The 27,264-nt window shown below is 45.5% G+C and overlaps 1 protein-coding gene and 2 long non-coding RNA genes across 3 annotated transcripts; 2 read left to right on the plus strand and 1 right to left on the minus strand.

The window, feature by feature from the left end:
* Window positions 1-878: 878 nt before the first annotated feature.
* lonrf2 (LON peptidase N-terminal domain and ring finger 2) lies at window positions 879-17,860 on the minus strand. The gene is made up of 12 exons (XM_088646052.1): window positions 15,455-17,860; window positions 10,835-10,953; window positions 9,162-9,284; window positions 8,746-8,883; window positions 8,432-8,654; window positions 7,931-8,033; window positions 6,245-6,359; window positions 4,264-4,385; window positions 3,245-3,403; window positions 2,781-2,943; window positions 2,209-2,358; window positions 879-1,576 (listed from the first exon to the last, which is right to left on the minus strand). The coding sequence occupies exons 1-12, from the start codon at window positions 16,221-16,223 to the stop codon at window positions 1,418-1,420; spliced, it is 2,343 nt and encodes a 780-aa protein (XP_088502178.1). The 5' UTR covers window positions 16,224-17,860; the 3' UTR covers window positions 879-1,417.
* Window positions 17,861-18,029: 169 nt separating this feature from the next.
* On the plus strand, window positions 18,030-22,336 carry LOC148675715 (uncharacterized). Its single transcript, XR_015941275.1, has 2 exons — window positions 18,030-18,183; window positions 19,358-22,336. It is a non-coding gene; the product is annotated as an uncharacterized LOC148675715 (long non-coding RNA).
* Window positions 22,337-25,616: 3,280 nt separating this feature from the next.
* LOC148675716 (uncharacterized) lies at window positions 25,617-26,720 on the plus strand. Its single transcript, XR_015941284.1, has 2 exons — window positions 25,617-26,025; window positions 26,303-26,720. It is a non-coding gene; the product is annotated as an uncharacterized LOC148675716 (long non-coding RNA).
* The last annotated feature ends 544 nt before the right edge of the window (window positions 26,721-27,264 follow it).

The following is a 27,264-nucleotide window of genomic DNA, read 5'->3' on the forward strand; positions in this document are numbered from 1 at the left end:
AACATTAAGATAAATGTGAACCTTTTGTTCCCAGCTCTTGAACTCCTTAGAGCTTTCGCCATTGTATCTTCTAAGTGAAATAAAATCCCAGTCATGCGACTAGAGACAACGCAAATATTTCAATGCAGCAACTTCTTAGATCAAGTAAGGCTTCGGTTCCCTAATGAAGGCGGGCTGGCATGAAAACCGGCAGGTGTGTGGGTCACCAGGCGCAGTTACCAGTGTATAAATAAAATGAAGCTCATTCTTAAATTACATCTCCCTCTTCTAGCAACCCTTTGAAGGTGAAAAGGTCATGATCTCAAAGTCTGCATAACAGCACAGTCAAGAGACAAATCAAACAGCTTTTGTAAACCACTGATCATGTATCCATCTGTAGTACCTAATTTGTTAGAAGGTGCACAATAGGATGAAGGATGTTTGATGTACTCCCATCCCCGAATTTATGAATGCAGCACTCTCCTCAGAAACATCTCACAAATTAAATTTTGTAAGCCGAAAATAAAACTCCCACAGCACACAATGCATGGAAAACCTTCAGATTTGCTTGGAAGGTCAAGAAAATCATACTATTATTTTTATTCTAACAGAGCACCAAGAAAGTCAAAGTGAGAAAGCTATTGCTTCATTATAATGGTTAACTAACCCAGTACAGTAGTTATCAAGGTAAATGCAAATATTCTAGGAACAGTGACCACCCACATGACCACGAGGATAGCATCTTCCATTCGGATATGAGCCAGGATTTTGTTGCAGCAAAAATGTCTTCATAACTGCGAAGAACAGGTATGAAAATAAATGCTTCAATACAGCAGCTGGGTGTTCGTAAATCAGAGAGTGAGTATAGGTGCAAACGACAAGCAAAGGACACCCGCAATGCAGACAAACGAATAAACCACACCTGGCGATTCCTAGTTAAGTCACCCAGAGGCATTTTTTGTGCTTCGGCCAGCCAGAATACAATTCCAAGAACCCCCCGCCCCAGCCCAGACAATGCAGCAATCGCTTCTTGTGAAACAAATTCCAGCAGAATGGCTCATATATGTCAGGGTAAACAGGCACAGTCTGAAATACGAATGTTAAAATAAAGATACTGAGTAACAGTAGCTCGCTCAGGGCCACGATGAGAGCCTTTTGTGCTACAGACTTCTGCGAACTTCCACTCCAGTGCAGCAGGAAAGGCCGTGGGGTTTCAGGGAAAATCAGAGCGTTTCCGTGATGGTTTTCAGAATTTCTTAATGCTCATTTGGCACAAAAAAATAAAACAGATGTTACTGGAGGGGGCATCCCCAGCACTGATTATCACATACGAGCCTTACTTGTCTGTACTTCAGGGGGCGAGCGCTCACTTGGGATTTTCAAAATGAAAGAAACTTCCACGCCGAGAAAACGGAAAAGCCCTGAGGACCCACGGCCGTCATCGAGCTCTTTTGCGGGTGACGAATATGAGCACGCGTCGGATCGCATTCAGGCGGTCCTTGAGTGACGTCATGGCCAGGATTGTGAGCTGAGCTCGGTTCTCCAGGGGAAGGACGGCCAGGAGCCACCAGCACCAGGCGGGTCCGCTGGGACTGGCCTAGGGAGAAAGCAAGACAGAGCCGACACCCTTACTCCCAGCCACAACAGGCGGCAGCCTTAGGGGACTCGGAACTGGAAGGTTGCGGGTTCAAATTCCAACTTATTCCCATGAGCTGGATTCTTCACTTTCAGTAACAGGTCCAGTTATATAACTGGGTGCAAATGAAAATCCTTTAATGGATTATAATAAAAGCACTATATTCCATATTATGACCAAAATCAGCAGTACCATACGTATTATTGTTAATGTTAATTATTACGTGTAACACTTCAAGACTTTTTAGCACTAATCTGAATTAACACGGCATGTTATGAAATGTGAGAAGGATCTAGACCTTATGCACTAAATCATGGAATGCATGGATATAGGGACACTTAATGGCTCTTTAGTAAAGATACCTATTCCTATCGAACTGGAAAACCTACAAGGATCATGCCCACATCAATGTGATATTTTTTTTCAATTTAACCTACGGATATACTAGTAAATGCAAATATGTTGATCAGCAATGGACTGGAGAGTTTTACTACTCTTGCTTCACATTAGGTACGCAATAATCCCAGCTCAAGTGAAACTCTTACAACCAATATTTTGACAGATCGGATGATGAACTAAAAATTTCCTTTTACCTGAGGATCCGATTCTTTTCCAGGCATGGATCCAAAGTGGCTGAGAATCTGATTCTTCATGTTGTCTCGGAGAGATGTAAACCAGGCCACGGCCTGATCGTACACAGAGTCATGGATACGCACCAGTTCGACATATTCCTCTCCCTCCGCCTGGGGGCAAAAGAGCAAAGTCAGTCAGCACCATGCGATATCCTTCACTGCCATTCATAAGCTTTAAAAGCACATTCTCAAAGCACTTTACAGTAAAGAAAAAACAACGATGGGAGACAACAGTAACAGCACAATATAAAACAGTTTTGAGTGTGGCAGAAGAAGCAAAGGGGCAGACAGACATTAATTAAACAAAAGGTAAGCTTGTTCAGTGTGGATTTAGACACACCAGCGAGCAGGACATTACAGTCATGAACTCTAGAGAAGACAAGGGAGTTGAGCAACTCTTAAACTAGTCAGAGACAACAGAGAACACAGACTGGCAAAGCTTCTGAGATGGAAGAATGAGGTTTTTACAATATTTTGCAAATATGAGGTTGGAACAGGCTTATAATTTGTATCAACAAAAGCACAGGAGGTACCTTCTTGTCCTCTAGGTATTCTATTTTAGCAGTATTATAGCCATCTCTCTGCCCGTGGCTTAAAACTTTAAAACGGGACACACCAATGGTGTCCACTACTGATCGGCCATCCGGAAAGAACTTGACGTCTCTGACCTCCAGCATACAGCCGTAGTCTGCAAACCTAAAAAAAAAACCAGAAGGCAAAATCAATGTGTTTCAGACCTTTCACAAAGCGGCTCCATTAAACATTTATACACGATATGGACACACAAATAAATAGCACAACTAAACACCTTTGCCAGCAATACTTTCAATTCCACACAAAAAAAAAAGAGAAAATGAATTTGACACTTCGTTCCAGTTCTCGTATGAAAGGAACGGGCACAGCGCAGCTCCCCTCTTCATTAGACGTTCTTGTCCTGAAGGTTACTACAGATAAACTCTGCTCGAGTCCCGACGATGCCGGAGGCCGGGAAACTCACCCTTTAAGCTCGTCGGCGATGCACATCCCGAACTGCCTGGTGCCCGTCTCCATGGACCTGCGGATCATGAGCCGATACCGCGGCTCGAAGACGTGCAGCGGGCAGGGGATCGTGGGAAATGCCATGGTACACACGAAGATGGGGACTTCCTTATTCAAGCTGCAAGGAAAGCCCATGTTACAGCCTCCCTCGAGGGCAGCAGGCACACAAGATTGACTGACTTCCCCAGACTACGTGCACGTGAACTTCCCTTGCACCGCCACAAGCAGCCTTGGGTCTGGCTGGCTTTTAAAAATATTTTGTATATATATATGAATGACATCCATCCATTTTCTAACCATTTCTTCCAGATCGCGGCGGAGCCAGAGCCTATCCCAGCAGGTAACGGACACAAGACAGGACACGTCCTGGACAGGATGCCAGCCCTTTACAGGGGGACACACCGACGCAAATGCACACGCACACACTCGCACGGCCAGTTAACCCACCCCACAGTCCAGAGGCAAGCTGGTGAAACCCATGTGAGCACAGGGAGAACAGACAAACTCCACACACACACACACACAGCACCCCAGACCCCAGCTCTGCGAGGTAACAATGCTGGCCACTGCGTCATTCCATTACAACTGCAATATTCTTAAATCAGAAAATACTACACTATCGAAAACTTGAGGACAAAAGACAAATAAACCTAAGAACCTCTGCCTGAAATAGAGACGCAGTTTTTTTTTGTGCCAATTTTTTCCTTCCTCAGCTAACCTGAAAACCTCCTCGCGGAGGAACTCCACCGAGACTTGGGGGGGAAAAAAAAGCAGATGCGCATACAGTTCAGTCTGCGGTAGACGTGTAACATACATCAAGACACAACCCCTTTCACAGGCAGCGTGGCCACGGTGGACCGACAGGAACGACATACGAGAAGGCCTAGGAAAACCCACAGCCGTGTAAAATTAAAGCAAAGGACGTGCCGCTGATCAAGCCCCCCGGGGACCCCCGCAGGCGAGAAGGGCTCTGCTTACTTGGACAGCTCCCTCAGCTCCTCCTCGTGGACCTTCTTCCGCTCGGCCAGCTCCTCCGACAGGAAGCGGACCAGGACCTCTTCCATCAGGCAGGTCTTGTTGTACGCTCTGGCGGCCAGATACTGCGGCGAGAAGGAGATCCGAACCGTCAGGGGCGAAACTTCCCCCCCCGAAATAAAAGATGAACGATGAGCACAAGTCAGAACCGCCAAGTCTTAGTCCTCCTTTGACAGGTCTGAGTGCCTCAGACCCCAGACACAGGGCTCAGGAGCCGATGGGCGTGAGCAGCCGGGGGTCTTCGGCCCACTCCTCCAGTGTTTAATGAGCAAGAAGGTAACGGACGCGCGTCTTGAGGGTGCTGAAACTCCCAAGCCGATTCCAAACGTTTCCACCCAGAAAAAGGTGTCCGAGAGGACTGACAGGAACAGACCTTCGAGTCCCGACTCTGCAGTAACGTCAAGCTTCCAAAACTCCGAACAACTCGGCGGTCTGAAAAGCTGAACGTTGTTCAAGAGGTTCACAAAAAGAACGTGGAACAGAATTGCTACCAACGAGCTGAAAACATGATCATTCGTTAACCGAACGGACTGGACTCCCGACGCGTTGCACAGATCACTCGCCAACACGCAAGAAAACAGAAACGGGGACAGTGCACCAAAACCGTACAGAAAAATACAGATCCATCTTGGTAAAAAAAAAAATTAAATGCCCTCAGACTTACAAGACGTAAACTTAGAGGACACAAGCTTCGCTCATACGGTGTCCCAGGAATGTCTGGCCGAGTTCCGAGACTCTTGCTCAGCTCGGATGCTCGCCCCTCTGGCTTGGCGAGGGTTGTTTATACAGTAGTGGGACAAACTGCTTCAGAAGTACGAAGGGGTTCTTGGTGGGGACTGGCTGCTGCTTCAGAACGAATGGGCTTGTCAAGGGTGTACGAGAGCAGAAGAAACTCTGGAGCCCGGAGCGCTCTGCTGGGGGAAACTCCCCGACTGCCAGGCTCACAGGCCAGTCGACACGGGGCGTACTCGTCTCCCCCCCCCCGTTAGTGTTTTTTTTTGCAGAATGGTTTTAAAGAAGGCTGCCCAGCATGGCTGTAATTTCCCTTCTTACAAGAAATAACTTCATCCCAAGGTTGAACATCTCTGAGTGAGCAAGGAAAGACCTACACTCTAACACAGAGTTGATAAAAAAATACCTAAATGTGACATTTTACAACTGGAAGTAATTTTTTTTTTTTATTTATACTACCTCATAACAGTTACTTTGCTTTCTTATTTATTCCACACACACAGAAGAAAAGACTGGTCGGTCAAGTCATGTCTCTGCTCATCAATACTTAAGTCCTTTAAAATTGTAACATTTATTAAACATTAAATCTTTATCATCTATGTAACATTCACTGGGTTGCTTTGGGAAATTAGAAAACAATCTTTTTTAAGGATGAAATGACACTTTTATGTATATGAAAGAAGCTATTTAGGAACTGGACAAATTTAAGTTTAGAAAACTGTTTTCTTGAGAATTAAGAGTAACCTTATTACTTTATTAAAGCGCGGTCAGTCCTTTTAGTTATAACATAGCTAATTTATTTTTAGATATTTCTATTTTCTTTAAAATGTCACTTTTTGCATAGTTCTATAATATTATACATTTCAACTACATGAGCTTTTGTTGGTCAGTTTTAATAATCATAAAACACAACCTTATTGTCTAAAATGCAGCCTTTTCCCCTACGTAAAGGTTTTGAAATTAACCAGCAAACACAAGAATACATCATTTTTTTTCATCTTCACCACATCCACGTTCCAAGAGCTACTTGTGGACTGCGATTACTTCCGACGAGCTCGGCGAAAGCGAACGGGAAAGAGGAAGATGTGGTTCTGACACCACACTTGCAGGAGCCCTAGAAGGGTAGGCTGTGCTCACTGAGGTACCCCGAGTGACATGGCTGAAATAATGGGCGTTAAGACAGGCGCTGTACCTCCGAAAGATTCTCTTTGCACAGAGGGCAGTTGGGATTGTGGTCAAGGCAGCGCTCCATACATCTGAGGCAGAAGGTGTGCCCGCAGGGAGTGGTGACTGGCTCATAAAACAGCCTGCAAGTAAAAAAAGACACAGGATAAAAGCCATGCAACTCAGGCGTACACAGAGATGGGGAAGAATGAACCACAAGGATATGTGAAATAGTTTTGTACATCTGTAAATCTCTGTACGGCTACTGGAACTACTTCAAAGATTTAATTTCAATGTATAAATTCACATAGTGTTTGCAAGTGTGAGTAGCATGCTGGCTGTTTAGTGGCAAATAGAAAATTATCTAGTAAAACAAAAATTTTCCAAAAACATTGGTTGTCATCAGAATACATTTTATAAAGTCCTTCTTATAAAACTTTCTTTTTTTTAATCAAGGATAGCACTTGATTATTTATAAAGTAATGTACAATTACAAAGTGCTTCAACCTTCAGGTGTAAAAATAATCAGTCTAAACAAGCAATTGTTTGAGACAGGACTTAAAAATAGGCCGAACTCAACAGGAGGAAAAAAACATGCTAGATGTGCTCAACCTAATCTCGTTTGGGGGCCTTACAAGCAGTCAGTGATTGAAAACTAAAAGATACAAGATTCCCTCTGCTGCCTTCAAAGTTAAAGGTCAAAATCTCAAAGTCAATGCAAAATGGAATAAAATGAGGTCCAAGCACTCCAGCCCGTGTCTGGATCTCAGGTTTAGATCCCACCCTGGTGAACCCATCACAGATCTGGCTGCCATCTTTCAAGAATGCATCCATACAGCAGAGCCAAGCACGTTTGTGTCAAGGAAATGAACATCTATGCATCGTTTACTACAGAGGACGACATCTGGATTGCGTGCTTCTGAAAATCTGATGAGCAGTTTCGCTGTAACAACGAGCTATTAGTAAAGTAAAAAAAGGCTTGGGTTATAGATCTTTAAGAGGCCAAAGTAATCAATATTTAATCATTTATTAAGCCCGGAAATGCACAGTTACCCCAGAGAGCCTCCACTTATGCTCAGTACAGATGTGTACGAGATGGGTCATGTTTGTGTAGGGCCTGAAGCCCTGAAAATGGCAGTCAGTGTTATGACAGAATTGACCATGTCATCCAAGGCGAATGAGCCATTCAACTCATCTTGCTTATGTTATCTTTTAGTAGTTAATTAACCTGAGGATCTCACTCAGCTGTGTCCTGAAAGAAGCCAAGGTTGTTGGCTACAACACTATGGCTGGACAATGGCCACAACACTTTACAGTTTAGTCGTGTCCAGTCTGTTCTCAGTTCGCACCCAGGACACGAACGCACTTCTTAAATCCACTCCATTTTAAAACAACAACAAAAACAACGAACTCAACCCCTGCTGCGACTGGGAGCACCTATCAGCTGCGAACAGGCACAGAAGTCCTAAAAATTCAGTCACCAGACGGGATGGTTGGGAATCAATGTGTATATATAAATCTAAGACGGTACTTCTCATGCATTTTAATTTACAGCACGAGTGTAAATTCTAATTAAATGCATGTAAGTCATCAGAATGTAGGGCACACCTGGAATATCAACTTATTGATGGAGATCCAAAACACACAACTGGGCTGTTCCGGGTGTATCTTTCCAAGGTCAGTCTTTCTAGCGCCGGTATAAAGGGGTTAGTACCTCATGCAGAGAGAGCATTCCATGTCTGAGCTGTCAACAAGCTGAGTAGGAACTTCCCTCCGTCCATTAGGAGCTGTGGGTTTCTGAGGTAAACAGTCCCCACCTACGCAAACCAACAATGGAACCAAAATGTATTAGTCTTTATATGACAAAGTCAAGTAACCAGCTGATGAAAGTGAATTATCTACAGCACATTCCATGCAAACCGATCTCTTAATTCACCATATAGCTCCTCTAAGAGTTGTGCACAAGTTATTTTATGTCAGCTTGTTATGTCTGAAGGGTGCCCCTTTCGTAACGATCCCGATCAGTGGAGAACTTTCTTCCTCTTTATTTTGTCGAGTTAATTAAAAAAAAAACTCAAAAGTTAACTCAGAAGTTCCCCTCTCGGACGGTAAACACCCAGCCAGACAAAACTCAAAAACAACCGAGAACACAAATAAAGGAGCAAAAAGCTCAAAGCAAAGCAATCCCCCCGAGCCGCCGCACACAGATCTTCACCTTGTCTAAGCAGTTTGCTGGGAGGACCATAGCTGGCCAAGTCACTGGGGCTTTTTCTCTTGAGGACGGGACCAGGAAGACTTGAAAGCACAGGCGTCAGGGTCTTTCTGTCCTCACAGGGGAATTCAAGTTTCGACAAAGACTGAGGTAACTTCACAGGACCGACACCGGAGGGCGCTCCGCTCTCTCCAGGCGGATTCCTGGCTACTTTCAACACCGGGTCCTGCAAAAGAGAATTTTTCTTTTCACATCTCGGCCTCTCCGCGATCGATTCCCGAGCGGGGCGTGAGCAGGGGCCGGAGCAGGAGGCGTACCTGGGAGGAGCCCGGCCGCGGGCCGTCCCCTGCCGGAGGGGCGCCCGGGGAGCCGAGGACAGAGGGCTTGGGGCAGGCGGACAGCGGCGCAGGCAGGCTGCTGTTCTCGAAGACCGAGGAAAACAACTCGCTCAGGATCTGCGGATGGAGAGGAACAGGAATGACGCTCCGAGGATTTCAAAACACACCCGTGATCATCTCCTTCAGCAGCCCACCACACTCTAAATTAGGGCATGATCACATTTTTGCAGACGTTTATGGAAAAAAAAAGTTAACATACTACCAAGTCACTCGGTACCCCTTGATCCCCCAGCGTTTCAGAGATGTCCCCGGTACTGCCTATAAACCGTCACCAGAACAGGCGGCAGGAACGCAAACGTGACTTTACACAGAATATATGGATGGGCACCCTCTACCTTTTGCGCTTCTAGTTTGGCTGAACTCCAGTCGGGTCTCAGTGCGACACAGAAGAAATACTCCTGCAAGGCCTCCTCTGTCCTCCCAGCCTTGGCCAGAGCTGCTGCCTTCAGGAAGTGGGCCTGTTCAAGGGCACAGGGTACAGAGGTTACAATACTTCAAGTAACATCATCTTCCAGTCCACAACTGGAAGGGACCAGGATGCTCACACTTAGCTGACTCGCTTCAAGCCTGAAGGATGACGCTGCGACAGATGTGAAGGCTTAGGTAAAGGAAAATGACCAGACTATAACTCAGAGTGGAGAGACTCAAAAGAGTTGGTTTTGAGATCTAAAGGAGCTTTTTCACATCTTGAAACACAGGTGAAAAGATAAGGCTTCTCTAAAAAGCAGGCAGTTTCCGATGCATTTTGTTATGGGCAGGTGGCATCATGTAACTTCAACTGAAAAAGTAAAATCCCTTATGTGGCACAAATCTATATCCAATTTTAAGTCTGGTCATCAGTTGCTAAGCTACCACACCCTGGTGACCACGAGGTGACCTTTGATAAATGTTAAGTTTTCTTGAGGTCCAAAACCACCAGCTTACTTCCTCTTAAACTAGTTTACTGACACAGCCAACAAGACATTGTCTGACGACTAATCTTAATTGAGCATGTGTGCGAAGAAAAGAAACTTGTTTTCTTCTGTTAATGCATCTATGATTTCATTAAAGCAACCAATATTACTTTAATGCACAGATAAATTTCCATTCCTTCAGATAAGAAACAAATACGAAAGAACTACACAAGGGGCAGGACAAAACAGAGAAATGGCTGTGGGTTGCATTTACATAAGAAACACTATGAGAACAACTTGAATAAATTTAAAACAGGATGCGACAATGACATACCCCACATTTGAATTACTGTCCAACACCAGTCAGGAGAATGAACACCTATATCAATCAGATTAGCCACTCCATGCTCTTAGAGGCAGCCCTGTTTAAGTGCACTTCAAGCGATAAATTCAAGTGCTTTTCAAAATCACAAACCTGCCTGAATTAACAGTTTCCAATACCACAGTGCTACAGTCTACTACTATAGTTTTTTTTCCAAGCACATGGTTTATTTTTTAAACACAATGAAGATGGAAGATTTTTTTTAAAGTTTTCCTCAGAAGGCTTTTTGTACATCAATGCTGTAAAATAAAAAGCTATAATTTAACATGTATGCAAATACATGGCGCACGAACACTGTCAAACACTTTCTGTATTACAGAGCAGCGTGCATACACTGAAAAGAAGATGCATACAGTAGCCGTGGTCTCACACGGAGAGCTCAGTCCTGTCTGAGCAGATAATCTATTAAACTGCAAGACCGAAAAAATGACAGACGCACTGCATATCTGGCAATTACAGCCTCTTTACACATTAAGAGAGCCATCTGGAGTGACTAAATGTTCAGCGTTCATGGGCGAAGCCTCTCATATTGCAAGGCATATGTTATTTCATGGTAACTTTTTGGCATTTTTACACCACAGAATAAACGAACAGAAATGCCCTTATGCAGTGCCTTGTAGAAAAAACTAAAAAGCACCCTGAGCAGCAATAGTTTCAGCTATGCCTGACTTTGTGACTTCGCCAGGTACTTTTCAGCACACATATGGTCGTAACAGATGTCTTGGTGGTTTACCTTGGGCCAGAGTGGTCTCAGCCTGCATGTGCTGTCCCCATCTTGAATGGCCTGGTTATAGTTTTTCATTTCCATATGGAGTTCAGCTCGCTGCCCCAGCAACATGTAGTCAAAAGGAGCTGTGAAATTCAAAGAGCACGCGTTAATGAAGTGACAGGGTGAGTAAGAGAATACACTTTCCAGACACCAAAAACAAGGTCAGTAAGCAGCAGGGGGAAAAAAAGTCTTAAAAGATTCAGAAAGTAACTTGCCAATTAGGAAACATACTTTACCAGTAATAATGAATGCGAGGAATCAAAAGCTCATTCATGTGTATTTTGGATATTGATTTAAAGTTCTAGGAGTAATTTTTATTGATTGGTCACCGGGATGCAGCGGAGGAGATCAATGCTCATGCAGCAGGCTCATGAGAGAGAGAGTTCACTGGCAAACCCAGTCAGGATTTTCCCAGACGAATGCCAAGCCCGACGATAATCAAGAAAAAAAAAACTAGGAAGGTTATACATCATCATACATGGCTTATCAAGAAAGCGACGCCTTCGTGCCCTCAGTATGTTGAGCCGACAGCTCGGTTAAGCATCTCCAGCAATGAAGCCTAGGTCTTCTTTAGCAACAGCCTCCCTGATGGACTTCAGCAAGGGTCCCACAGAGGAGCGTAGGAATACACGACTGCCTGTGGAGAACTGAACGCCTGCTAGGGAGGGTCAAGTCTGATGTTCAGGACAGAAGCGGTGGTTCCCTGCAGAAACCTGCTCTGGTTAACCAGACTGCACAGCGCTGCGCTGGTCAGGGCCCTGGGACCACACTTCCACCGGTCCATCCCGATGGGCAGAACAGCGCACGCCCTGTGGCTTGTGCAGAGACGGCTCTCCGAGAGCCGGGAACGAGGTAGTTCAGCCTGGGAGGACCCAGCTCTGCAGACGCGAGCCCAGACGGAACAGCAGCGGGATGAGCAGAGATGGGACATGGCCGACAGACACACGCTTGTCCAGCCTCTAGGAGAGGAAAGGGGCTGAATCCCACAACACAACATACGTGTCCTGATGCATGCCATGTGTGCTGCACATGCACAGTATGCATCACTTCCAGCAACAGCTGCTTGTGATTTTCACAGGAGGCTCCTTGCTCGTCAACATCATTACTGTGCATGATGTTACTGTACCTGCCCAGGCTATTCAGCAACATTGAAAGGCGAGTACAAGAACACAGGCTGGCAATGTCTTTTTTTGCGATTTGCTTTGTGGATTTATTTCCGTTGTAAGGGCTGCGTTTCTTCTGATCCTCAGTACAGCTCTCGACAAAATACTTGGACAAAAAGTGAACAGATAGACTTTATATGAAAGACAGTCCCTTCACACTAGCCATTTATTAGCACTACTAATTCTAAGTCTATGTGTATAAGGGAATTCATGAATAATTATGAATTCTATACTAAACATATCCTTAAGGCAGAAATTAACAAAACGCTTAAACATAACAATGCTGTCCTACCATATAAAGTACTTTTTTTTAGGTACTGCACTGGTGCTCGTCATAGACATGCAGAGAAGAAAGGCAATTATCAATGGCCAATTCTAGGCTGACCTCTCAACCCTCAGATCTCCCACACCCTTCCCCCAGCACGCTCATCCACGTTTCTCATTTTGACCTTGTGAACTAACCCTTGGACCAGCCATTCTCCTTGATAAATACATGCCTCTGGTCTATGCTGACAAGTTACAGCACTTCTGTCACTGTGTAACGCCGTAGAGTAGAAGGTGCTTCAGCAAACATGCCTGGTTCATGATGGATATAAAGCCTAGACCCAATTGAAAGAAATGATGCTGAATATTAAATGCTGTTATTATCTGAAATTAGCAACCTGTAGGACGTATGCAGCAACATGCAAGGATGTTAGAAGGAAAATAATTTAACATTAGCATTCTTGGCCTTTAGACATCTGATTAATCAAGACCACAACTGTTCTCCTTTGCCTACCTTTCTGGAAGCAGGGCAGAGCCACCCACTTCTAACTGCAAAAGAGCTCGATCTGAACAGATAACGTGCTGAAATGGCTGGACCTGTGATCACACCATAGCCTTCTCTATGGATTCTACAACACTCACTGTTTCACAAGTTAAATTTTGCTTTTTAATTTTGAACTTCAACCAAATTATTCGCAAACATCTTAAAACCTCATTTCATAACAGCATTACTAGCTCTGACCTACATCCGAAAGGGATTACACAAGCAGCAGACATGTGACTGCCTTCAAATAACATCTTCTCTGCCAGAGACCAGATGAAATCCGGATGATATTTTAACTTTTTTTTTTATAAGTGGGAAAAGTTTTTTGCAAAAAAAAAAAAAATAAGACAACTTCCATCTTTCAAAAGGTTGCAATATCTCATGGTTATACTACAGTAACATTTCAACAGCAGATGAAGAAAACTACATATGACCCCAAGAGCCACACTTCATGTTTAGACAAGCCTGGTTGAGTCTTGTGTCGTACGGACCCTGCCAGTGGTTATTTTTAGCCAAACTTGAGTGGACTGGGGTTTAAAGTTGAGAAGGCTGTCTAAATTCCTTAAAATATTTATCCACTCCCACAAAGTCACCAAGCCCAGCTCTGTGGGTGACTTCAGTGGAAGGAAGTGGCAACACAGTGGACAGCTTTCCAATACAACTGGAGTGTTGCAGTGTTGCTGACTGACAGCTGCCAGGTCCCGGGCTCAGTTCTGAAGTGGGGTGACTTCCGTGTGGAGTTTGCATGCTCTCTGGGGGCACCGCTCTGCTCCCGGAACGACATGCTGGCTAGGTTACCTGGGGTCCCGTCTGAGGTGTAGGCGGCCAGGGCAGGTTTTTGGGAAGCCATGGCCTTTACCGGGATTAATCAGCTTTCTGATCATGGCTGGGCTGACACGCTGGTCTTTGCATGAACTGGCTAGAGCTCCCAATGACTGCAGAACTGTGAAGGAGTGGTTCCCCTCTCAGTGAACCATACTCGTCTTCGCCATATTCAGACTGAAGCATAGTCAGCAGATTCAAGACCCTGGCTTTCCAACCCTCTCTCCCCCTCACCCCCTTTAAGAAAGTCTTACTTCTGTACAAGTGCTGTGCCTTTCTGCACTGGGGCACTCCTGCACCGCGTGTAATATCTGTTCTGCACTCGGCTGTGTGTTTTTACTGGACAGATGGACCCATGTGCTGCTTGCCCCCATCAGCTGTCTGAAGCAGTCCGATGACGTCACACCAATAAAGGCCGTGAGGAAATCAAACTTACAAACTAATACACAGCCCACACTGCCGAAACCAATCCCGCAGTTCAGCTGAAGCCTGTACCCAGGCTTCTTCCCAGAAACGGCTGGATGACGTTCTTGGATCAATTAACCACTAAAAGACAAAATGAGCTGGATGTCGTCTTGGACGAAACAGCTCAGTTCTGTCAAAACGCTGACTATCATGCTCCCTACTTTAACCCCGGCACAAACATGAGCCATCTCCTTTACCTGCTCTTCTGTTCGTGTTCAGCTGAGCAGATCCCTCTGAGTGCTACAGCTGTACCGAGCAGAAGTGTAGGTTCTCTTCCTGTCCTTGGTAACCATTATGTTCATGTCAAGTTTTACAATGATCATAGCTTGTTTCTAAGAATGTACAGAAGGTATCAAGCTCCCTGAAGGGAAAGTTCCACAACTCCTCAGAAGATCAGAGATGGAAACGTACAGCAGTATCAGTCCCTGATAGTTAACGAAGACTTACAGCCAATCGCTTCAATACAACCCGACTGCAGTCGTTTTTACAGAAGCTGCTGGACGGTTACAGGGGTCTACAGCACACTACGGGGAAGTGTTAACGATTATAATCACCAGCAGTCGGGATGTAGAGCTTCAGTTGTTTTTTTACAAAACAATATCCATGCAAGTTTATTTTAAATACATTTCAGAGGAAAATCTTCCAAGACTCCCAATTCCAATAAAGACGCCAGAGACATCTCGCAGCCAGAACACACGATGGAGACATTTCCAGACAACGTCATCCGTGCGATCCTATCATCTGCTGAAGTTTTCTGTCATTCTTACGTTTATTACACAAAACTGTAACTCGGTTTACAACGCGTGCCGTTCAACCTTCAAGACGGCTGAAGTCGTAAATCTAAAACGGGTGCTGAACATCATGCACATGCAGGCCACAGGCTAATTCATTGGATGCGATCGGAGAAGGCCGGATCGGGCAGCCTTCTGTAGTCCACCTACCACAAGCAGTCCTACTCATTCTTAAAAAGCCACAGCGCTCGCTGTCAGCAGCTCAGTTGTGTGCAACTGGTAAGCAACTGGTGCCGAGAGCGTCCTCATCAAGGCGCTCGACCGGCTCCACGATCTAACCGCATACCGCTCAATGCAAAGACGCAAATCGGAACTTTTTTTCCCTCCCCGGGGCAAGGGTTATAAAAAGGTTTCTATTTAGACGACGTCGTTTCATTTTGGGGGGAGGGGACACAGCGCCTTCCAGCGTCGACATGTATATCGTCGGAAGAAAGTAGGTCACAGGCATAATAACCCGTTTTCCGTGCATCCGGAACCAAGTGGTTACATACGCACATTTTATTCCTAACAAAGCGCGTTTAGAGAAACCACCTACCCAGCTCTGCGGCTCTGTCGTACTTCTCCAACGCGGTCTCCAGGTCCCTTGTCTTCCACAGGCTGTCTCCTTCCAGCCACAGCCTCCGGGCTCTGCTCTCGGCGGCGAACCACTTGTCCAGCAAGCCGCCGAGGATGACGTTCACCTTGAAGCCGAGGGGGAAGAGCTGCCCGTGCCTTTTATCCAGCTTGTACGCACAGACCAGGCACTCGGTGACCGCGCCGTCCTCCAGGCACGGCTTGCAGAAAGTGTGTCCGCACTGCAGCGTGGTGGGCTCGGACAGCAAGCGCTTGCAAAGCCGACAGGAGAACAAGTCCGGCGGCCCCTCTTCCTCGGCCGGGTCGCCGCCGCCGCCCTGCGGGCTCCCGTCCCCGCCCGGTTTCGCCCCGGGTCGGTCAGCCGCCTCGCTCTTCTTCCGCTCCAAGCCGGACAGCTCCTTGTCCCGGAGGGTCTGGGCGATGCTCTCCACCAGCAGCCGCAGCTCCTCCGCCCGCAGCCGGCCGAGGCGAGCCGCCGTGCAGTACGAGTCCAGGGCTTCGGAGATGCGCCCGTCCCGGCCCAGGGCATCTCCCTTCCGCAGGCACAAGCCCCGGTCGGGCTGCGGGAGACCGGCCAGCTGCGAGGCGTAGATTTCGGCCGCCAGGTTGAAATCTCCGGCTCGCCAGGCCTCCTCGGCGACCTCCAGCATCTCCGGGCACAAGCCGGCGGCGGCAGGGTTGGACAGATCATGGATGAGTTGTTCCGAGCAGTGGCGGCTACTCGTCTCCATGTCCTTTGTTGCACACGCACAAGACTAGTCTGAAACAGACATGAAACTACAAGCTCGGCAGTAGTACTACAGCAGCCTAGGTACCGTAGCATAAAAGTGATACAACAGTTGCATGTTCCAAGTCCAATTCATTTTTTTTTATTATTATTATTGTTGTTGTTGTTGTTGTTGTTGTTGGTCTCTTCACAAGACAATACCCACCGGGGAACTCAAGTAGGCCTAGTCCCAGAGTACTCTTACGCCTGCTCTTCGTGACCCTTATATAACAAGGCGCCTTCCCCTTCCTTCAAGTCCGTGCATCCGCGGATGAGCCTTGAAAAGCCATCGTGCGGTCGTGCGGCCCGGCGACAGCGACATTAAAACGCGCCCGTCCTGGGCGCCTGGCGGGGACGGCAGCGTCTGACCCAGCCAATCTGCGGAGATCCCGGACGGCCGCCTCACCATCCTCACACCGGGCTCAGGGGCCGGGGGGCTTCGGCGGCTGCTGCGCAGCTTTCCATCTCTTCCAAAAGTACGGGAAAATACCACACACAAAAAAAATAGATGAAGACGGCGAGAACAGAAACAGTTTTAGCTCTCTCTTATTTCGTTTCCTTCCTCCTCCTCCCCCCAACTTGCAGTGTCTCCGGTCCCCGGGAAGTTCCTCTATGTAACAAAACTCTTTCAGCACGGTTGACTTTCCAAGGCGAGATGTCTCCCCCCCACCCGGAACAAAAGAAAATCCCTCTTCTTACGGCTCCCGATGCCACGCTGAGGCCAGAGAGACGAGGTCAACTCAACGCCACCTGTTCTATCAGACCAGGAGTCCCGAAGCCTGTTCGCCAGTAACCCAGTTCACCACCGTGCCCCGGAGCCTCTGGAAAAACGGTGACCGCCCGTCTGTTCAGCTCTCCGGATGACAGCCTTGGCCTACAAGCTGTAATGTCGACTGCTGTTTCTGAAGTACGCGTCTTCTGTTTTTTTGTTCGTTTGTTTCCTCGTGTTTGCTGCGCTGTGCGAGTTCCCCCTCGCTGGTCTCGGAGATCCTGCAGAACCGCAGCAGGCGCTCGGACTGTGCAAGAATACAGAGGACATGTGACTGCCTGGAAACGGGCTCATTGGCCCCTCTTCTGGCACGCTTATATAACCGGGAGGGTTGTGTAACCGTGTCAGCCAGCCCGCAACACTGTTGTCCCTGTTACAAGTTGTAAAAAATTGTATCTTCATTTTGGGACGAACTAAAAAAAAAACCCCAAGTCGCTCCTAAAGCCGAGAATATAAAACAACAAAAATAAAAGAGGAGAACTGCCCTTGTTTAGGTCTAGGAAGCGGGCAATGAGGAAAGAAAAGGCTAATGACGCTTCCTTTATCACAGCGACAAAAATGCAGTTTGGAGAATTTCGGGTATCTGAGCAGGTTGCCGAGATATCGGGAAAGCGAACGTTCTCGGTAATAATTAAAATTGTTTTTCGTCTTTTGGAATACGTCTTTGCTGGGTTATTTCTAAGCTGAAACGTTACGATTTTCTTCAGAAAAAGAAATTAAGCGTCAAGCAACTCGTCCCCCCCAATTTATTCAAACCCGAAACTGAACTGTGCACTGCAGGAAATCGACGACATAACCCGGGACTGTACAGGGACTAGAGACTCGTTAATTAAAATCAAGCGAAAACTTCATAATATATATAATTTGTCGTTGTATTTTTCATTAGGTGATCATGCCTTTATTGCAACCCGTCGACGGTGTTACCCAAGATTAAATTCTTAAGCAGTGTCGTAACGATGACAATAGCAATACTGGGATTTCGCCTCTTGTGAGTCACTGCTTTTACGCAACTATTCTGTATCGACTGTGTGTGTGGGGTGGTGAGCAATAGGTAACGTAGGTAACAAAGACCTTTAGGACACCTCCCTGCAGTGGCTGAGTTTTGTAAAAAAAAAAATAATTCTAAAACGTCGGAAGAAAATATTCCATGGTTAGAGTGAGTGGTTTCTTTGATCGTGTCTTCCGAGACGCGTTTTGTTTTGTGATTTTGCACCGTTAAAATTTACTGATTGTAATTCGCATGGGATAATCGGTCAGCTCAATTGGAAATAGCGGGATATTAATTTTCAGACGGTTTCTGTCTCGCTGGGCAGTTATGTAAGATGATTTTCGTCCATGACGAATAGGAATTTAGAGACAGATTTAAAAAAAAATACTGTAGGAAAGGAGTAGATCAAACCCCCCCCCCCCCCCCCCCGCACACACCTGAACCTCACAGCTCCAACAGATTTATACTCGTTTTTTATTATTATTACGAATAATACTGTAACTGTTACTGTACTGTAACTGTAATCGGTTTTTCATCCCAAAGCACTTTAAGAGGGGACTCATTTCAGCCCCCTTGGCTGATGTGTGGCATAATTTTCATCTGCTGCACGTATAGCAGATTCGGCAGAGAAGGGATGGATTACTTAATCATACTTCAGCAGCGGAATTAAGAGGGGAATTTATTTAGGAAGGTCGACACAGTGGCACAGTGCTCAGCACTGCTGCCCGGCAGCGCTGGGGCTCCGGGTTCAAGTTCAGACCTGGGGTGCTGTCTGTGTGGAGTCTGCATGTTCTCCCCCTTTTTGTGTGGGTTTCCTTACATTCAAACTGTCTGCATGTTTACTTGCACATTGTCTATTGTTTGTTTGTACATTGTCTTGATGCACTGTTTGCACTTTGTCTTGTTTTTTACACTTGTTTTACAATCGAGAGACTTTCTGTAAGTAAGAATTCCATTGTACCAGCACCAGTTACATATGGCAATAAAGTTCAAGTTCAAGTTCAGGTGCTCTGGTTTCCTCCCAACAGTCCAAAGACCTACTGGGAGGTTAATTGGCTTCTGGGGAAACTGGCCCTTTTGTGAGTGTGTGCTTGTTTATCTGGGTGTGCCCTGTGATGGACTGGCGTCCTGCCCAGGCTGTACCCTGCCTTGCACCCTTTGTTTGCTGTACTGGGCTACCCTGAGACCCTGAACTGGATGGGGCTGTTAGACAATGGATGCATGGGGTGGGGTAGGAGTTTATCCCAGTCACTGGGTTTAAAACTACTACTCCTATATGACAACTGCTCGGGGATCTTTAACGACCAAACAGTCACAACCTTGTTTATTGTTTCCTCTCAAGGACACTACCTACAACAATGTTTTCCAGGTCGTTGGTCTTGGGAATTCTGTTCCGGACAGAAGAGCGCCACCTGCTGGTCTGCTATTGACATTGTATGCTGATCTGTTGCATCGCCAGGTGGGATTCAAGAGCATGTGCACCTCAAGCAGGAAACATCAGTCAACGAAGGCTGGTGCTGAATTCCGAGCTGATATTATTTTTCTGTTGGTACGTCTTGAAGCTTCACTTTGCACTACATGTAGTCCAGATTGTAAAAAAAAAACTTAATTCCTAGTTTATTGTTGTTTAAAATAATTAAGTCAGACAAAGAATTGTATTTAGTTTGTTTGCATGAAGTATATATTTCATGTATTTTCCATCATTGTTATCTACAATACTGTACATAACATTTACTTAAAATAGTTCAGGTGGGTAGCTGCGTCAGCATGCGTAGGCTGCAAAGGAACAAGTAATACTGTAGGTTTATTCCCTGCTGAAAAAAAGAAGAAAGAAAACACAACGTTTCGGCTGTGGAGCCTTCTTCAGGTGTGTGGTGTCACACCTGAAGAAGGCTCCACGGATGAAATGTTGTGTTTTCTTTCTTCTTTTTTTTTCCAGCATTTACTTAAAATGTCCAATAGAAGAAATTCAGTGGAGTATCCTCCAGGCAATGAGCAGGTTTTCATAGTTTTCCTTCAGGGCAATGCCAGAGGAGATTTTATGAGAGAAACCCAGGTGTTGCCTTTCAAACAAAGGGTCTGAGAGCGACTTGTTCAGCCTGTGTTCAGTGGATAAGTGTGTGTCGCTCCAGCAACTTGCAGCAATATGGAATTACAGTTAGAAACTTGAACTTGGAAATAGACTGGGATAAACTTCGATGGGTGCTCATCGTAGTCCAGAGAACTCCTCACTCATTGAGAAGCCCCTGCTAGCTCTGTACAGCGGAAATTCGGTTAACTGTCTGTGCTGGCAGTTTCTCACAAGAAATTTCAGTTCCTGCTGTATTAGCAAAAAAATCTGTCAGCAAACAAATGCGTATTTGGCCATGAGTCTAATATTTACATTTTTATGACGCTGTTTAAACTGGAAGCTGTTATTAATAGTCGGCATGTTCCCTCTGCAAACTCAAGTCAGCCACGCGTGCAATGTGTACAGCTGCTCAAGCCTGCTTAGAAAGCAATCCCAGAGAATACAGGAGAAGGCAACGTGTTCGTAAGGAATGGAAATGATCTGTTGTATGATTCAAGTGGCTGTTGACAGGCTGCCACACTTTATTAACTGCGAACTGTAGGGAGCTGAGACTTGTGCTGGAGCAGATTCCGCCCACTCCTGGATGATGGCGCTGGCCTTATTTTGCTCTGCTGGAGGGAATGCCTATGAATAACTGTGCAAGCATTTGGGCTCCTTCACACATAATGAACATAATGGAAGTCACAAGATGCATTGGGACTGAGACCTCAGCCCTGCAGTCTCCTCCTCACACACACACACACACACACACACACACACACACACACACACACACGTTTCTTTGAAAACTCATACGACATCGTCGAACAGCCCCCCACCCCAGAAGAAAGCACAGCACAGATCCGGACCGATGGAGCATCACAACTTCGTGCATGAGATTTTTTTCCCTTTAAATCCTCAAGTGTTCTTTGCCATAAGACCCCAAAATGCTTTATAATCAGCACCCTGTTTGTCACTTTAAATTTACATATTCCTCAAGGTCCATTTCCTACCAAAGAGCATCGCATGGAGCTGATAAAGAACCTTTAAAAGGAAGAAGGGGTTGCAAAAGCTTTGTTCACATGTGAAGTTAGCGTACTGGGATCGAGATATTTCCTTTAGGCTTAAATAGGATGTTATCTTTCTTCCTATAAAGGACCTAACAGCTCTTTTTCTCCTTCTACATCTCAAAGCTCTGGAATTCTGGATATCAGAGAGCCACCTCTGCTCAACGCCTTAAAATCCAGACTCAGAACCGCCCTCTATAGAAAGGCTTTTATTTCATTGATGTCTGTCTGCCTCTTTGCATCTGCTATTACATCTTTACATCTGCTATTACTCAGCGAATCCTGGAAGTATTTGGTCTTACAGCATTTATCATAAACCCAGAATCTGCAGTTTAAATTCAAGCACCAGATCCCCAGGGCCAAAAAATGTGACTTAGACAGCAGCCAGTAAGAAATGTGTCTCCACTGCTAAGAAATATCGCCACCAAAATGTTTAAACAGAACAAAATAGAGAAGGGGGGGAGTATTGCAGAGGTGGGGTTTGAGTTTACTACTTGCAAAGGAGCTGCAAGCACTGGAATCAATTTCCCAGAGTCACTTTCCTCAAAGGGTGGACTAGCTCACAGGCAATCCTAGAGCACTTTCGTGTCCAATCAGATCAGCTTACAGAAGGACAGAAACACGACAAAGAGCAGAGCAGCCAGATTCCCGGCCCACGTGAGAGGCAGGTCTGATGGAGCCCTGGACTTCTCCTCGCTGGCTCTGGTCCTAAGACTGTCGTACAGCAGCTTTGTAAAGGTGGCTTCTCTCCACCATGTCAGTCAATGTTGAGCTTCACGGTGCTTAACCCAGTGCAGCTCCAGGGAACGACTTAAGAAAGGCTTATCCTAATTGGGGCTGCCAACATAATCTCTCCTAATCAAAAGTGTTTTATAGTGTTGTATAACTGCCACAATGCCAGCAAGGCTGTGACAAGAACCAGCTGAATTTGTATTCACTGTTAAACAACACAGGGGAAGTGAAGTTGATCAAGGAACGAGGACCGGAAACAGAAAGAGAAAAACCATCTTCCTATGCAAACCAAAGACTAGGACAGTTTTAGTCCTAACTATCATTAGGAACTGGGGCCAAGATACAGCTGGTTTGAAAAGTGTTGTAGAACAGCCTTTTTTAAAGAAATGACTTTTGCTTATGTTAACCTGAGAACTGTAATAACAAACCCTGAGATAACCAATAAACACAATGGCTTCAGGTTCCTGCCAAATTAATTTCTTTCTTGTCATGTGTGACAGGTGACAAGTCTCTCTGTTGGAACATTAGAGACTGATGGACTTTTTACAGTCATTGAAGTCATCATTGTTATTTCTGATATTTAATTAATACATTACTTTTTATTCACTGGTACTTTTTTACCAGTTTTTCTATAGCTTTGTCATTTCAACTGATTTGATCTACTGATATGAAAGACAATCAAAATCATGGAGTGACACAGGCACATACACTGGAAAATAATCAATGCTAATGAGCAAATTGTTTTTCATTGCCAACCAATGATGTCATTGAATAAAAAATTACCATAATTTAGTTTTCCTGAAAGAAGCCAAGATATGATCTTCCACCACTTCTTACAAGCAGAACTGTGAGAGAGTTTACATTTTACATTGGACATTGTGCAGAGTAATTAAAAATGGTACTGCTGCCAGCTTTAAAAAAATAGCAAAATTTTAGGTTTTCTTTGAATTAAAAAAGTTAACCTTACTGAAGATTATTTAATTGTTGACAGTTAACTGTCACTTATGTCACATATGTGATGTTTTTGCAAATGGATGGTCGGGTGAGTCACGGATTTACCTTCAACTTCCTCGTGGAAGTCATTTCTAAAATCAAGAGAAAACTGAAAGAAATACCGCAAGACAGACTGAAAAACATATTTTTCTTTGAAAGTGACCTAAATGCACAACACATAAAACCCAATCGATCTGCGCTGCTGCAAAACGTTATCTTTCAGTAACAGGGAAAGGGAGCAATATGATACCAGCAGCAGCAATAGTCCAGTTAATCCTTTGCTGCACATGGAGATGCAGACATGTGTTACAGCTGTATCAAACATGCTTTGTCTGTAACAGGAACAGGAACTTGTATTCTCATGCAACATGTTAGGAACGCGTGACAGATCTGACTGTCTAAACAGAATACAAAGTATAATATTCTGCCCTGCTTGGCTTTCATCACTGTTACAGCTAATCAAGAGAACAAAAAGTGACTTCATAATTATCCTGCGAGAAAGCATAAAAGGTGTAATTTGTAAATCCTGTGTAGGGGGAGTTAATGTTTTGCCTCTTTCACGTTTTTACATTTGAAGGAAATGTGATATATCTTTTTTGTGAAGATCAAGATTTTTTTTATAAAGTCTACCTTTGCAGGAAGAGAAATTAAAATGAGGTTTCTAATGCTGCTGGTTACTGTGGCAACATTGAAGATTAATATCATGTGTGTCTGCTCTCTAGTTACCCTTACAGCCCTAAGAAGACCATCTCACGATGTCTGGCGATAGACTGAAATAAATATGTAGGATGGGAGATGAAAAACATCTGAAAAGGAATTATTGACCATTTAGTTCAAAATTATGAACGCAGTCAACAAAAAGTGTCCCAAAGGTAAAAACATAGCACAAGGGGATTTAGGAGCTGCACAAAGGAGTACTTGTCCGAACCTCAGCGAGATTAGAACAATTTGCCAGGCTGTGCTGCGCAGTCTGGAAGAGAAGCGTCCGTCACAGATCGGCTGGCTGTCGTCCGAGGTGTGTTTGTTGTGGGGTCTTGAGGCACCTCTGACAGGATGATGTAGTTGCAGGACGCTGCGTTGGAATATCCTGACTCTGACGCCTGGAATTGGCGGCCAGGGAATGGCAGTGCATCAGCCCTGGGATGGAACTTTCCGGCGTCGTGCGGGGCTGTTCGGGGTGTTTAAACGGACGATCGGGGAGGTGGTTATGACTGCGCTGAACCAAACTTAACAAGACCGGGGTAACAAAGGCTTTAGGCCTCCAGGAAACATAAACTACACAGGTCCCGGAGCAACAGGCTGGCGTGAAGCATCCCTCTGGACATGAGGTTTCTCGGTTTGAAAGGAAGTCATCACCTGAACAAAGGGTTCACCTTCATTATAAGATCACTTTATTAGCCATATACAATTTCTTGTATTAGGAATTTGTCTTTTCACCTACCCCAGCTTGCTCTCCATGAGACACACAGACAGGGAGAGAAGCTGGGGGTCAGAGCGCAGGGTCAGCCATTGTACAGCACCCCTGGAGCAGCTGGGGTTAAGGGCCTTGCTCAGGGGCCCAACAGAGTAGGATTCCTCTGCCGGCCGTGGGATTTAAACCAGCAACCTTCCAGCCACAGGCGCAGATCCTGAGCCACAGTGTTCTCCACAATACTGAAACGTGACGAAAGTATATGTACAATATAATAAAAATCTTCCTGTACTTTTGTATCTGTTGGAAGTCTCCCAGACAAGAAACTGAAGAATAAGCTTTATTTGGTTCCGTTGCCTTAGCAATCACAGGAAGACAGTGTTCATGCGCTCAGTGTTATGAGGCATATGACCAGGAATGATTATGAAAAAAATAAAGTTTACGTCAATATTAAATACGAATAGCAAACTCCTCGGTGAGACACGTTGTGTTCTTTACTTCATTATCAGCTTTATTACTTCATTATCAATGACGATTAACGCCTTTCCAGTCACCGAGCTTTTCTTACAAAGGAAAGCTGTCAAAAAAAGTAACTTTAAGGAACACCACTAGAGGGTAGTATTTGTCTTTTCTTTCCTCTGTAGCGAACTACTAAGAACTAAAATTGCAAATTAAAACACGCATGTACTACATAATCTAAATTCAAAGGCTGCATCTATTTACTCATCCGTTCGTTTATTAATTTTAATAAGCGATTAAAATAATACATTTTATTGTCAACATCGATGCAGAACACGTTTTTTTCCTTTTTCGTCCAGGGAAAAAAAACAAACAGCGAACATCAAAGGAATCTTATCACTCTATGCACGTAGATTTTCAAATCAAGTAAAAGGATCTTTGGTATTGATTAAATGTTTTGTCGTCGATTCATTCGTTAGCAGGACTGCCCATGATAAACTCGAGTGACTTTGTTGCACAAGCCCCTCGTTAGCGAGAGAGCTGTGCGGGCACAGGTGACGATGAGGTGACGTTACCTGTTGAGTGTCAAGGCTGGTGAAAATCAAGACCGGCGCAGGCGCAGAAAGAAACCGATAGGCCTCACGTATCGAGAGGAACAGACCTTTTGATCCGTCAGGTACATAGGAGGAAATAGTTCAGAAAGGTAGCTGCGTCAGCATGCGTAGGAACAAGTAAAGGTTTATTCCCTGCTGGAAAGGGAAGAAAAGAAACACAACGTTTCAGCTGTGGAGCCTTGACCCGAAGAAGGCTCCACAGCCGAAACGTTGTGTCTTTTCGTCCTTTGTCGGCAGGGAATAAACCTTCTCAGGTACATAGGAGACCGAGCGAGGACCGCGTACTGCTGGTCTCTGCCGGGACTGGCGGCACGTTGGCTTGTGTGACCAGTGAAACACAGATGCACGGGCTCTCCGAGAGGATCAGGGCAGGGTCCCCCGGAACCGTCTCTGCAACAGTTCCTATAGCTCCCCGACAGCAGCGTGTGACTTTCACCGGAGACCCCCGGCGATGAAATGTGGGTTCAGCGCATTGCGGCCTTGGAGCGCTAGGGGCTCTGGCTCCGGGTTCAATCCCAGAGCCGGGATGCCGCTGTCTGTTTGGAATCTGTAGGTCCGCACCTGTGTTTCCTCTCCCCGTCCACAAACATCCTCCCAGACGAGCTGGCTTCTGTGAAAACCGGCCCTGCTCGTCAAGGGAAAATGCATGGCCACAACCAGCTACAAAACTCCGTCGAGAAAAAGGTTAGAGTACTTACGAAATACCTTTAGTACGAAACCAGCTGCTGTTTATTTTATATGCCAGACATTTATGTGACAACAACACTGCGTAACGGCGTTTCGATAAATTCACCTTAAGAGAAGACTTCCATTAAAATGAGCGGGTAAACAACGTTGCACTTTTGAAATAACTTTTTTCACCCGATTGTTAAGAAAACAGAATGTTCTCTATGTGAATGTACAGTACGTGGTGAACGAAAGGACTGTTCATCTATGACGTTTCTAATGCCGCTTCCTCCAGGACCATGAAAGGCATCATGATGACTTTCTACAAGCGCTTATCCGGGTCACGGTCACGGGTGGCCAAGAGCCTGTCCAGGAAAGCTCAAGGCGGGGACACCAGTCCATCACAGGGCGCACACAGAGACGGACACACATACAGCAGAGCCGGAAAGAAGCCGGAGCGGCCGGAGGAAACCCAGGCGATCATGAACCGCATGCAGACAGCGACAGCAGCTCGGGTCCGGAATTGAACCCAAGGCCTAAATGCGAGGCCGTACTGATGATCATCGCGCCACCGCTCTGTCCCCCGAGCGCCACCATCAAACAGGGCAATAACTCGAATACCGAATTCATGAGCTAACGAGTGCACGCAAGCAAAAGAAGATCTGAATTTCAGACTGTCTCAGTTGTTGAAAAAAAAATAGAATGCCTGCTTACCCTACCTACATATTAGCTTTAAATATTGATCGCCGGCTTTCTTGTGCAAATGTCAGAATTACCAACTTTCAGCGGAGCTGAGACAGTTCAGGCAATGCAGAAACTTGCTGCACACTTTAAATAATAGATGAACTATTGCAATTCACAAGGGGTTCAGGATTGAGGGTAATGATTACTTTGTTGTAAATACTTTACTTTTCTTCTTCGAGATTTATAGTTTAATATACCTGTGTACCACGCCATGCCTGGTAAGAACTCTGATCCTCCCCCAGGCCTTTATGCAAGATCCTACCGTGTGTTATCAAGGAGTGTTACGCTTGGGAATGCCGTAATAGCATTCACGTTACGAGCCCGTTCCAGCAAACATCGAACTAATGAGTAATTTACTGCTGCTAAAGGCTATAACATCAATATCAGCCCCGTATTCTGGGAATTTAAGGCCAGCAGCCATATCACCCTGCAACTCACAACAACCCACTGGAGCTCAGCAGGTGTGAGCCTGGTCAGTACCTGGAAAGGAGACTCCTGGGAAAAACTAAGGCT

Source organism: Lepisosteus platostomus, chromosome 2 (assembly GCF_059453375.1).
Source record: "Lepisosteus platostomus isolate fLepPlt1 chromosome 2, fLepPlt1.hap1, whole genome shotgun sequence".
Lineage (NCBI taxonomy): Eukaryota > Metazoa > Chordata > Actinopteri > Semionotiformes > Lepisosteidae > Lepisosteus > Lepisosteus platostomus.